Source organism: Zophobas morio, unplaced genomic scaffold (assembly GCF_036711695.1).
Source record: "Zophobas morio isolate AGI-343-1 ecotype UQ-CSIRO unplaced genomic scaffold, CSIRO_AGI_Zmor_V1 ptg000011l, whole genome shotgun sequence".
Taxonomy (NCBI): domain Eukaryota; kingdom Metazoa; phylum Arthropoda; class Insecta; order Coleoptera; family Tenebrionidae; genus Zophobas; species Zophobas morio.
The window spans coordinates 14,342,407-14,355,316 of record NW_026972116.1 but is presented as its reverse complement, the minus strand read 5'-3'; the positions used below and the strand labels follow the sequence as shown (position 1 = coordinate 14,355,316).

General features: G+C 39.2%; 1 protein-coding gene across 5 annotated transcripts in view; it reads left to right on the top strand.

Moving 5' to 3' along the window:
- Positions 1-12,910, top strand: part of LOC135127014 (transcription factor collier) — a 166,007-nt gene that overhangs the window by 64,995 nt on the left and 88,102 nt on the right. For all 5 annotated transcript variants that reach the window (XM_064053305.1, XM_064053303.1, XM_064053304.1 and 2 more), the window contains exons 5-6: positions 820-893; positions 4,964-5,032. In XM_064053305.1, coding sequence (XP_063909375.1) covers positions 820-893; positions 4,964-5,032 — 143 coding nt within the window. The remainder of the gene's footprint in view (positions 1-819; positions 894-4,963; positions 5,033-12,910) is intronic.

Sequence of the window (12,910 nt, the reverse complement as noted above, 5' to 3'; positions counted from 1 at the left end):
CGATTTGAGCATCGAGTGACAACTTGACGTCGTTTTTGTTCCAGTATTAAAGTGTCGAAATGCACATTTGTGTCAAGAATGTAAATCTCTTCGCGGTCATTGCAGAAGAATTAGTGTTTCTTTATCCAGACACATGTTGCTCGATGTCCAGTAATCTTACTTGAGCCCTCCACAAAGCAAAGCCAGGGGTTGCGCGTTACATATTCAATTAAACAAAAATCTATCAACTGCTCTAACCTAAAGCACCTTAATCCTACGGCCGGGAAGCAAAGCCTCGCGCAGATAGATGTATGTTGCTATCACCCGTCCTGCTGCAAGGGGCACGAAATAGCCGGATTACTCGGGTCTGGCCGAGGGTAAGTCTGGTAATTATACTAGCTTCGAGGGTTATTCTATGCTCATTGATGACTAGCAATAGTACGTCACCAGTGCGGAGGGACTCGACTCCATAATCCGATCTTATCTCCTGTTGCCATTATAAAACAACTACCAAACTCACGCACAGGACCCCATATGACTCTTATTATCCTATTTAAACCGGACAAAACATCATACCGTGTACCTGGCACGCGAAAAAATTATTTCACAAAACACTTTAATTTGCACAAATTTGAATCTACTTAACATGCAACTTTTTTTCACACCAGAGTGCCATCCTCTGACACACGCACACTGTAAATTTGAGAAATTAATTTTACTCGTGGAAACGAAAATCCTGATGTGAGACTAGCGGCGTAAAACGTTTTATAGTCCTACAAGTTGATCACTCTTATTGAATCAGAAGTGGTACTTGGAGTTAATTACTTTGTTTGTTTGCAGGCTATTGTATACGAGGGACAAGACAAAAATCCCGAGATGTGTAGAGTCCTGTTAACACACGAAATTATGTGCAGGTGAGTTGTACTTTATCTTGTTTACTTTTTAAGCAAACTGTTTTCGTCGGATGCGGAAAATTTACACTTGTGTATAGTATACACAAGATGTACCTTACGAAAATGGGTGAAATATTTCCAAAAACTCGAAAAATTCCTTTCTGTTATTAACTTTGGTCATGAAGTCCTTGGATTCAAAACCTTTTGCTTGGCGATTATTTGTAGATCAAAGCAATACAGATTTTCAAATGTTTGATTACTTATATTAGATAAAAAACAGATGGTCAACTAAAATCAGCTCTTTATAAATGTTAAAAAAGTTTTAATAAACAATCTTCGTTTTAATTTTTTTTTAATGTCCGATATTCTATGTGACATTAAAGCACGAAAGTTAGTTTTAAAATAAATTAAATTTAATGACGTTGTTGGTAAAAGATAAAGGTATTTTGGATAATATACATGAAATACGATGGATTATTGTCATATCAGGTCAGGCTATGTCAGGTCAGGTCAGGTCAAGTCAGCTTAGCTCAGGTCAGATCAGGCGAATATTTACTTGGTCTACCAGATCCTACGTTATTGTCAAGTACTTTGAAATTGAAGTTAGTTAAAAGCTAACCTAAAATCTCATCTTACACAATTTTTTAATCTTCTTTTCAGAATTTTAGAATATTATATTCGCGTACAAAAACAACTGATTATAAGTGACTCTAATTTTAACGATCAGAGAAAAGTTTTGACAGATTTAACATCTGTTAAGATATTTTTCAACTAAAACATTGAAACTTAAAACTATAATTATTTGCAAACTGAACTGACTTGGATCTGGTTGTTTTTTGGGATCTATGTAATTCCTTCTACTTCTTGAGAGTAAGCTATTTAATGCCACCGTCATAAAAAAAATTTAAATTTATAACTCTAGTTTTACTAACGTTAACAGTGAAATAAAAACCTGTGCGTTGGAACAGAGGCACTATACCGGGTGTCTCGAAAATAGCGGATTAACTCTCTGTTACGTTCTTAACAAGCAACTAGTGAGCCTGGGAAAAATAGTGAAAAAATCCTTCTCACATTTTGGTGGAGTTATAATGATTTTAAAACTGGTTCTTTGGCTACGTTTAACAACTAAACAACACATCCATTATCACAATAACTAAGTAGTAATAAAACTTTTAGTTGATATTTCTCTCGCCCATGACCATGTTTAATTATTATCATTTCAGTTAAAATGTACAAAGATATAGTTGTGTTGTTTTGGTAATAATTTGATAAAATTCCATCTGGCAACAATGTTTTGCCTGATATAAAGCGAAAGTATAAATCATTATGTCATTTGCCAAAATCGGTCTTATTTTAGCAGGTACTAGCCCCGCCCACCCGCTTTCTATTTTCTTAGAGTGATCTTATTTGCCAAAATCAGTATTATCCTAGCAGGTACTAATCCCACCCATCCACCCTCTCTCTTCTTAGAAGGTAGCTCATTTGCTAAAATCGGTCTTATTTTAACAGGTACTTGCCGCGCCCACCCCTCTCTATTTTCTTAGAGGGATCTCATTTGCCAAAATCAGTTTTATTTTAGCAACTAGTGATGACTAACTTTTACAAAAAATGATCAAAATTTGGGAACATTACGAGCTTACTTACATGGACAAGGCAGGAATTTTGAACTCCCGAAACCTCCGTACTGAAGAGTTAATCCGTCATTTTCCAAACTCGGTATAAAATAGTGGATTTTGAAATAGATTTCTAACCAAAATAAAATACTTCTCTCGCCCCTGAAGTACAGTAGGACATATCCAACTTTTTCGAAAAATTATAAAATTTGATTTTGAGAATTTAAATTTTTTATAATTATTAATTACACTCACAAGCTTAAATACAGGTGCAGTTTTTCCATTACAAGATTTTGTGATGACGTCATCAACATTTTACCAATAGTACTGTATTGCTCTTGCGCACTTTAGATAAGATTTATTCGGTAAAATTGTGGGGTGACGTCATCGATTTTGGGGAGGAGGAACGGATAAATTTTGGTTATCGATTTACCATGCTTACGATAATCTTAGGACGTTTTTTCTTATGGAAAAATTTCACAACATAATATATTATACAATTCTGATTTTTTTTCCAAAAATTTGGATGTTTAGGGTAAAAATCAAGACAATAAGTATAGGAATATTTTATTTAATAAAATTGAAATGACATTTACTATGTATCATTTTGAGTTGATCCCATTACGTTGTTGGTGACGATGACTAGACAAATTTTAGTTAGCATTCACCATCTATAGGATATTCCTAAAATAAAAATCAAATTTGAGAACGATCGGTCCAATAATTTCGGAAATTATCTGTCTAATAAAAATCAATAAGGCAGACAGAAACAGACGACGAACAAACCGAAATGGGAGATCTATTATTTCGTATTCTAGAATTATGAAGAAAACGTAAAAGCTTTTCCTTTTTCGACATTTCATGACCCCTAGAGTACGAAAAAATATGTCTCCCGATTCCATCTGTCTGTCGTCTGGCGTCTGTATCAATTTTTATTAAACAGATGATCTTCGGAACTACTAAACTGATTGTTGTTCCAAATTCTCTGCACAACTGACTAAAAACACAACTTTTTCATCACAGTAGTTCTTTGTCAAAATGTAAATTTTTTATCCACAGTCTAGACCAATAGCGCTAATTAATAGTATAATAACTAGAATTTATTATGAGCGAAAATCAACTAGACTTGTTGAAAAAAGCAAATATCTTTCGTAAATTAATATAAATCCAATCTATAAATTATTTTATTAGCGAAATTTAGTGGTATAAAAATATGGTGTTTAAATTGGCTACACTTCGTCAAGAAAACTTAAATGTAATGCGCCAAGATACCATTTCGTGTGATAAACTATTTTACGATTTATAATTTAAGAGCTATTTTAGTTGATCAAATAAAATATTTTCTGTTTTACTAAGGACATTTACTCAAAAATCTTTCATTATATTTTCCTCGAATTTCTTTTGCAAACATAAACTTTAAAACAAATTTTTCGTCATATGATAGTTTGACGTTAATGACCAAAGTTAAAACTTCATCACTGTTAAACAGTTGCAAATTGGGGAAAACTGTTTTAGAGCTGAAATTATTTCATCATACACTTTGTATAAAGCGAATTTCAGCGAACACCAAAATGTTCTAACGCCAACATTTTCCGACGAATTCTTAGAACGACCCAGAAAATAAAGTAGTTTAAATTTTGGCAAGTCTTATCGAACCAACTATTTTTGCCTAGTTTTCCATAAATTTTACAGAGACGCCACTGCATCTTGAAATTGTGTTAAATATTCTTGGCACAGTACGAAACAAAGTTAACATACATCAGATAAGCTGTTCTTGAGTACGTATTATCTTAAAACAATAAATTTGGTCGACTAATAAATAAATGTATTTTTGAGAAGATTGTTACGTAAAGTGGCTGAATATAGTATGTAAATAGCTTTAGCCTAAGCAGAACAGCACTGCTTCTTTGCTACGATAAATGAAGTCAGGAAACTGCAGGTGCATGAAATGTGCCGGGAGATATTGGATGCAGTGGTGTGTTTCTCTTGCGCCATTGTAGGTGTCTCAATATTGGAAAGCTTTTGTGTAGCGTGTTAGTATGTAAAATTTTTGTTCTTCTTTAAAGAAGTTGACGTGGTTGGTTCGATGATGTAGTCACGAGAATCCCTAAATATCTTTCCCCTATAGTCTTGTATAATGCTGGCGGGTAGCGGGCGGGAGAGACGGGCTGATCCCTCGGGAGTCTGTCTTTTCCCTATTCCCTTGTCTTGCCATAACAAACATCGCTCTCATTCGCCAATCTCGGCACACACCATTGTGCATTTTCATCTTCCTTACATATTTGACGTTGAAGTCACATCAAAATATGTTAGCACTTCATCTGATGTAAACAATCTTCTTCAACAGTTTTACTACAGATGACAAACGACTTTACGGAAATTTATCTGCTTATATATTTAGAGAAATGTTATTCCATCTCGAAACAAACTTCCGCTCCGAGCCTTGTAATTAATTTAGCCGGATTTTTTCTGTTTCAGTCGTTGCTGCGACAAGAAGAGTTGCGGGAACAGGAATGAAACACCATCAGACCCTGTGATAATAGACAGGTAAATCTTTTTTTTTTCTGTTGCTGTTGTTGAAAGAGAAAAACTCGATCACGTCAAAAGTCCATCGCAATTTTCTCAGCCGGAATTGTGCACTGCTGATAGGAAGGGGATAGCTACAAAATGGTGTCCCGAGGGAGAGGAGATAGACAAGGGGAAGACGACATCTTGTGGGCAGACGGATATCGCGGTGTTGCAAATGGGCGAGCCAAGCTCCCTTAAGATCGTACAGCAATTCGTTGACTAGACCATAGCATGCGGTCATGCAATATTCCGGTCGACCGAGAACGACCTGTCACTTCCGTTATCACCGACAATTAGTCCGATAGCCTATTAACGAACATCTCGTGGCAATGCGCGGTCACTCTAATCGAATACATTTTAAACCAACAACGTTTTGTGGCAAGCTGCATGATCGTTACGACATTATAGATTTAGAGCCGCTCCGAGCCAATTTGGCCAACTGCAAGCGGCACGGAACAAAAATTCGTCTTGTTACGGCGACCTAATAGGTGGAATAACTGAAACTGACCATGACAAACAAATTTGAACTGTATGTACCAACTCTTGGATTTCAATTTACTATAGGGCGTTTTGCTGAGAAATAAAAATAATAGTTATTACACTTAAGCTTTAAGTTTATGTTCCAAAGTTAAGTGCATCGGAAGCAAACTCAACTCTGGATTTATTTTTGCGTCATTACAGTATATATATGCATCCGGAAATTATATACCTACCGTCCACACGCATATATTAACGATTCGTTATTCCATTAGTTAATTAACTGTTTCTATCTACTATTGTCAAGACGGAAATAGCCATCTATGGAACGATTCATTTATAACTAATATCAATTTCCTTTGTATAAGTGTTTATTTTATAAGCGATGAAATTAAAAATGCTATTTAAAATTTTTATCATGACATCCAAGTTTGAAAACATCTATTTAGAAGAAGCAGGGGGGCAACTTTTACACCATCAGACAACAATATACTTACACAACAAATCTATAGTTTAGGACGAACTTGGGGGGATTCGCTAATCTACAGCCTTTAAAGCAGAGATTCCATAGCGGCGTTAATAAATAATAAGTCTCGCTTTTGTGTAAACACTTGGTCATTCTGGAGGGTAGATCTTATGGCTTATACTCTGATTTGCATCTTTGGCTATGCTTTAGTCTCCATCTAGATTATTATTTCGCGTTAAGTATCTTTAGAGACCCGAATATTGTCCACATTTTAGACGTTTTCGACCAATTTCTAGTATCCACTTGAGTCCTGAACTAATGTTATTTTTGTTTTTTTGTGTTTTAAAATTTATGTTTAAAAATTTGTTTATTCTCTGACCTTAAAATAAAATAAAGTGAAAAAATTCGTGCTAGCGTGTTGACCAGTTCACTTAAGTTAATGTTCCCGTGTGTTATTGTTTGTAATTTAAAAAAATAAATTTAAAAACCACCCCTTTCTGAAGTGTGTGTTACGCTACTGACTGACCGTCCGTTGTCAGATTCTGTTGACTCACCAAGTGTTTATTTATGTTTATACATCGAAAGAATGTCACGTAGAAATTAGTTTCATTTGAATGAGTTTGTCTTTTCAAAACACAGGACTAAAATTATTAATTAAGCCACAATCGAACAAAATGTTCGCAATATTATCATTTTTATTTTCTCATTATGAAAATGGGGTGACTCGTTCTTAATTTGACCGATAAAAAAATTGTGACGACGTCATCAACATGGATAATATTAGTCACAGCACAAAAGGAAAGTACTCACAGCGTATTACCAGTGCAACTAAAAACAAGAGCGAGGGAAGTTGTGTATAAGTAACTCTAGACCACATTTTTGTTCAACATTCAGAGATGTAACAAACTTTACACATGACGCTTGTTTATTTTGGACGAATTGTCTATATGTCGGGGCGCGACAGCGACGGTCAGTCCGCCGATAAGCAACTAATGTAGTACACGTTAGTCTTGTAAAATTTCCGGGAGAGATTTTTTTATGTATTCATTTTGAATCATATCGTACCAACAATAATGGAAAAATATGAATGCGTTGTAAAGTACATGGATAAACTACAGTGTAATAATTACACTCATCTATCTATTCTATTATTGTATTCTCACATTGTGAAAATGGGAAATGCTCTTTCTGATTTGAAGGGGGAAAAAAAAGTTGGAAACGCCGGGAATCGTACCCGGTTCTTCTGTTTGGAAAGCACGTTTACATATTGCTGAACCGTTTTCTGGGAGACCTATTTATTCGTACTCTAGAGGTCATGAAAGGTCGAGAAAACGTAAAAGTAGAAAGTCGGCCGACGGACTGAATTACAATACTTCCTTCGCTTACGCTCGGGAAGTAAAAACAAGGAAGCTCATATTTTGTACATAGAAACAAGGTTTTTTGTTCTATATATCCGAACGAATCACTAATTGCGCGCTCCTCGACATCTCATTAATTATTATTAGAGGTAGAAAAAAAAAAGTCAAAGACTAAAATTGTACGGGTCTTTGAGTAGCATACATTAAAATTATTCTTGAAATTTTTTTAGCAAGGCAAGGGAGACAAAAATCTTGCAATAACGTTATTTTTAAGATTTGTGTTGCAATATTTTATCGAGAGGTAAACAGAGATACGGGCGTAGTTGTCATTGAAGTGAATAAAATTTTAATATACAAAGTGGTTATAAAAAATAATTCTACAGTTTTCAAATGTCGATATTTTAGTTTTTTCAAACAGAACACCCTGTGTTTTATTACCGCATCTGACTCTATTTTTTGTCCTTACGATATGTCGGTGTGCTCGTTAAAGAAGCAAAAAGTTAAAAAACTGCTAACTTTAAATATAAAGAATACTTAACTAGAAAGAAAACGAACAAAAAATATGAAATATTGTGCCTGGGTGCTGAAATAAAACATCAGAATACTTTCCCTATCACTTGGTGTATCTATTAAAACTGTATTAAACAGTTTTTTGTTCTAAATACGGTAGAGTACAGTTGAATCCAGCTTAACACAATTTTTTTGTATAGATAGAATTCACATGAAATACCGGTATTCCAATATTTATTTATTCATTTATCAAATGTGTAAGTAACTCCATTGTTGATTGATAGTATTTTAGGTTACAGGGTGTTTCACTTTTGGTAAAACACCCCCGTATTTTTCTATTAACTGCTGAAATTTGGAATACCCACACATTATTTAAAAAAGAATATTTTAGAACTATTAAATACACATAACAAATATAAAATATATTTAAGAACATGTTTTCATAAAAATTTTGCAACTATGCAACTTACAAACGTGATCATGTCGTTTAGATGACACTTAACAGTTGTTAAGAACTCGTGACAGAAGTTTTTTAACTCCATAAAAGAAAATTTGATTATTTCCTTTCCGAATTATCAACAACAACAAAGTTTTTGCTAGTTCCAGAACAGTTGTTGACAATTTGTGATCCTGTGTAGTAGGAGATGCTTTAACAATCTGAAATACTTTACATGTAATATTTGTTCAATCCGTCTCAGACTATTGGAACCCATAGTGTAGAATAAATACATGTGGTTAAAACCGTATTTGTGCAGAACGAATGGATTAAATTTATGTCGTATTAACTACATTCCCAAAAGTATTAACATTAATCTGTGTAATGTTTGCTTAGCTTTAATTTCTTTAAATATACCTTATATTTTTTATTTTACTGAATTAATAAATTATTAAATAACACTTGTGATACATGGGCAGTTTCGAAATTTTTTAAATTTAAGTTGTCACAGTTTATATTATAAATAGCAATTCATTTTATGGTTCATTTTTCCTTTAAATAGCAATTGTTGACAATCTACTATGGATGAAGTGTTTTTTAACGTTTATTCACGTTTTTCAAATCAACCAAAATATTAATTAAGTGTTATGTTTATAAACAATCCATTTTTTAGATTTTATTTTTGGTAGATATAAACTAATACACCGTAAAGAAACATATTATTACTCCTATTATTAATTTTTAAAAGTAGAAAGGTAAACAGACTTTTGTATTCAACCTATTATTTTGATTTTTTTAATGGTTCAGTTTCATCAATTAGCGTTTAAACACAAATTTCAAAAATTTTAAATACACTGCCTGAGGAACGTGCTGTGTACCAAATCATGCGTGGTAGTAAATGACTCTATTGCAAGTTACAAAATCTTTATTCAGGCTTGAATCAACTCGAATAACTTCGATATATAAACTTAAACCTTAAGTACAACCTTACTTTTGTTCAAACGTAACTTGAGCATGACCAAAAACTTCATAGATAAGTTTAAACTTATTACAAAGTTAAAATTTTTATTCATTTATCTTAGGGTACAGACGCCGGATTTACACAGCATAAGCTTATACTCGGATTCATTCATACAATTTTTGTTTAACCAGCAGTTCCTAAACTAATCATAAAAAAAGTAATGACAACTGTGCGACAATCCACTCTGTACAAGTTGAAACAAATATTACGACGTAACTTACGTTTCTGCCGTTTTTATGGCCTTGTTAGTAATGGATTTAACAAAAGCGTAATAAATCACAAACAGAAAGCAATCATAGATTAGAACAATAGACTTATTGAAAGTATTAGTTCTGCAGTAAGGGAGGCTAACAATGAAGCTTTACCTGATACTTAACCTAGGAATCAGTTGTTTTAGTAAAAGTAATCGCTGCTACTTCATTCACTTCAAGATATTTTTTTTTTCAAAAAGTGTTGTACATCTGCTGATAATGAAGAGAAAAATAAGCACGTTTATTCCCTGTGAGTATTACAAAGTGAATGTATAACAGACGCCTTCTTCGTGCCACTAAGTTGGGCGCCACTTTTTATAACACGTGGTTTATTCCGTAAAAACTTTATTCAACAAAACATAGTATATACACTGCATAGACATAGACTGGTTACACGAGTTCTTAAAAATGGTCACTCCGCGGACGAACAGTCCTGATAACTCGTACACTCGCGAACACCCGGAGCGTTTTTCCACGGCCGGACCTGCGGGACCCCTCGGATACGCCGCTGATACTCAAGCCGACTTACTACTCGATTTGGACCTCCAAGACCCCTCGGATGCAAGGTGATACGCAAATGAGCTGTGAAGTTCGCAGATGGAAAAACTTGCCGAATCTGGCCGCTCGGGTCCTATGTAAAGGCGGCTAGAAATGCGTCGCGTGGGAGTGAAAGGGCGCACCGCCCTCTGGTAAGGGAGCGAGCGAGTACCGGGGTGCTGCGGCAGGGTAGTGGTGGTGCGTGGGCGTGACAGAGGGCGCTAGGGGTACTGATCGCGCTACAGTCTCCCCCTCAGGACCATAGGGTGCGTCCCCGCCTATTGGTCCTGCTGGATCTTTCTGGGGCGGCCTCGTCGTCGCAAGGGTTGTACCGGTGGCACGGGCTGGGTGGCTTCCTGCGTGGGAGGTTGGTACGGAACAAGGTCAGAGGCGTGATAGAGCCCTAGCACTACATCGGGCTGTTGGTGGGCGGCGATCTCGTAGCTCGTGGGGCCGTGCCTTCGTAAGACCACGTATGGTCCGTCTTGCTTGGGGGCGAATTTTGACGTGAACCCCTGGGAGGCCTTACTCAATCGGTGTGTTTTGACTAACACCAAATCTCCGGGGGCATAAGCGGTGCTTGTTTTTCGGTGACGGTCCTGGTCGCGTTTTCGCCGGTCTTGCTCGGACTCGTGTATTTCCCGAGCTCGTTTCAAGGTTTCGTCCAAGGTGAGTAACAGCGGTGTGGCCTCTGGTACGAAGTTCTCGCGGAGGGTGATTGCGCGGAGGTCGTGCGTGACGTCATCTACGGTGCGGAGGTCTCGGCCAAACATTAGGTACGCTGGGCTGTACCCGGTGCCGCTACACCATGCGCTGTTCATGGCGAAGCGAATGGAGGGTATCTTCTCGTCCCAATTTTCGTGGGGCTGGTTGCCAATCTGTATGGCGAGCTGCGTTTTCAGGTCGCGGTTTTTTCTCTCTACGGGGTTGGCCTCGGGGTGGTATACAGGGGTGAAGCTCTGGGTGATACCTAAGCAAAAAGTAATTTTCTGCATTACCGCGCTTATGAATTGGGTCCCATTGTCGCTCACGATACGACGGGGAATACCGTATCGGAGGAACACCTCCGTTACCAAGGTGGTGGCGCAGGCTTCGGCGCTAGCTTCAGCCAAAGTGAAGAGTTCTACCCATCTGGTTGCATAGTCCTCTACGATGAGGACCCATCGGTGGTGTTCTTTGGTTGGGGGCAGTGGGCCAAATAGGTCTACGGCCAGTACTTCCATGCGGTGTCCCATTGCTGGGGTTTGTAGTAGGCCAGCGGGCTTCAGATTTGGGGCTTTGTAGCGTTGGCAGTCGATACATCCCTTCAGGTAGTCGGTAATATATCGTCGCATACCCGTCCAATAGTATCTTCGCTTGACCCGATAGTATGTTCTTTCGACGCCATAGTGGCCGGCGGTGGGTGAGTCGTGGTACTCGGCCAGTACTCGGGGTCGTTCGTGTTTGGGGACTACTAGCTGAGCCTCCTCACTCTCTCCATCTTGAGAGTATCGGTAAAGAACCCCTTGGTTGAGTAGGTAGCCCCGAGAGGTCCACTGCTGGGAAATCTCGGCTTGGGCGTGGACCAGGTCGTCCATAATCTTCCTAATTTCTTCGTCCTTGCGCTGCTCGCTTCGTAGTTCGTTGGCTTTACGTGTGGGGAGGTCCACTTCTACGGAGTCGATGGCCACCTCGGGTAGGTGGGGTCGTGACAACATGTCTGCTACTACGTTGGCCTTACCGGGCGTATATTCGATGGTCAGGTGGTACGGCTGCAGCTGCAGTGCCCACCTCGCTAGACGTCCGGTCGGTGTCTTTAATGTCATCAGCCATCGGAGGGGCTGATGGTCGGTGATGACCACGGTTGAGGATTCTTCTAGATACCCACGGAATCTTCGCACTGCCCAGACAATGGCGAGGGCTTCGCGCTCCGTGGTGGTGTAATTCTGCTCGTGGTTCGTGAGCAGGCGGCTTGCGTACTCGATCGGGCGCTCCTCCGGGCCCTCCCCCTGGAGTAGAGCCGCTCCTAGGGCGTAAGCGCTTGCGTCCGTGCGCAAGACAAACGGTTCTTCGGGGTTGGCTTGTCGCAGGATGGGGGCGTCGGCCAATCGCTGCTTCAGTTCTTCGAACGCTTCTTGGTGGGTGGAGTCCCATTGCCATGCGGCATCTTTCTTTACTTCCTCCTTGAGCAATTGCCTTTTCGTGGCGTTCAGCTGATAAGGAGGCACCGCGATCGGGGCGTGGTCGCCTGTGTCGATGCGATGCTCGGCGTATGGGGTAGGCGGGCCGTGCGCCTCAAAAGCGTCGGCGAAGTCATCCACCAAGTCGTCAAACTTCGCGCGGGTCGGTTCGGTGAACCCGGTGCCTTCGTTGGCTTGCAGGTGCAGAGATGTTATGAACAGTCGCCGGGGCCCGTCGGGGAAGAGGCCCATTTCGTATTCGTCCATTTCGCCCGTCGTCATCGCGGTCTCCGCGTCTTCCCACATGTGTTCCGTCGCGTACGGAGCCTGATACGTGGTCCATATGCCGTGGGGGGTTACCAGTCCCTTGGAGGTATCGCGTTTCGGCGGTGCTGGTGGCGGGGGCCCGTAGCCTTCTTCGATGTCTCCCGCTTCCATGGGTTCCGATTGTGTGATTCGAACTTCTTTTATGGTCGTGGGAACTCCTTTTCTGGCGGGCGCCTCGGCTCCGTCGACGTCGACGAACGGGTAGGTCCGCGTGATGTCGCCGCCAAAATAGAACCGTCGTCTCGCCAAGTCGGGGATGATTCTCGCGTCCTCTATGAAGTCCGCGCCCAGCAGGGTGCGGGTGTTGCAAGAGTC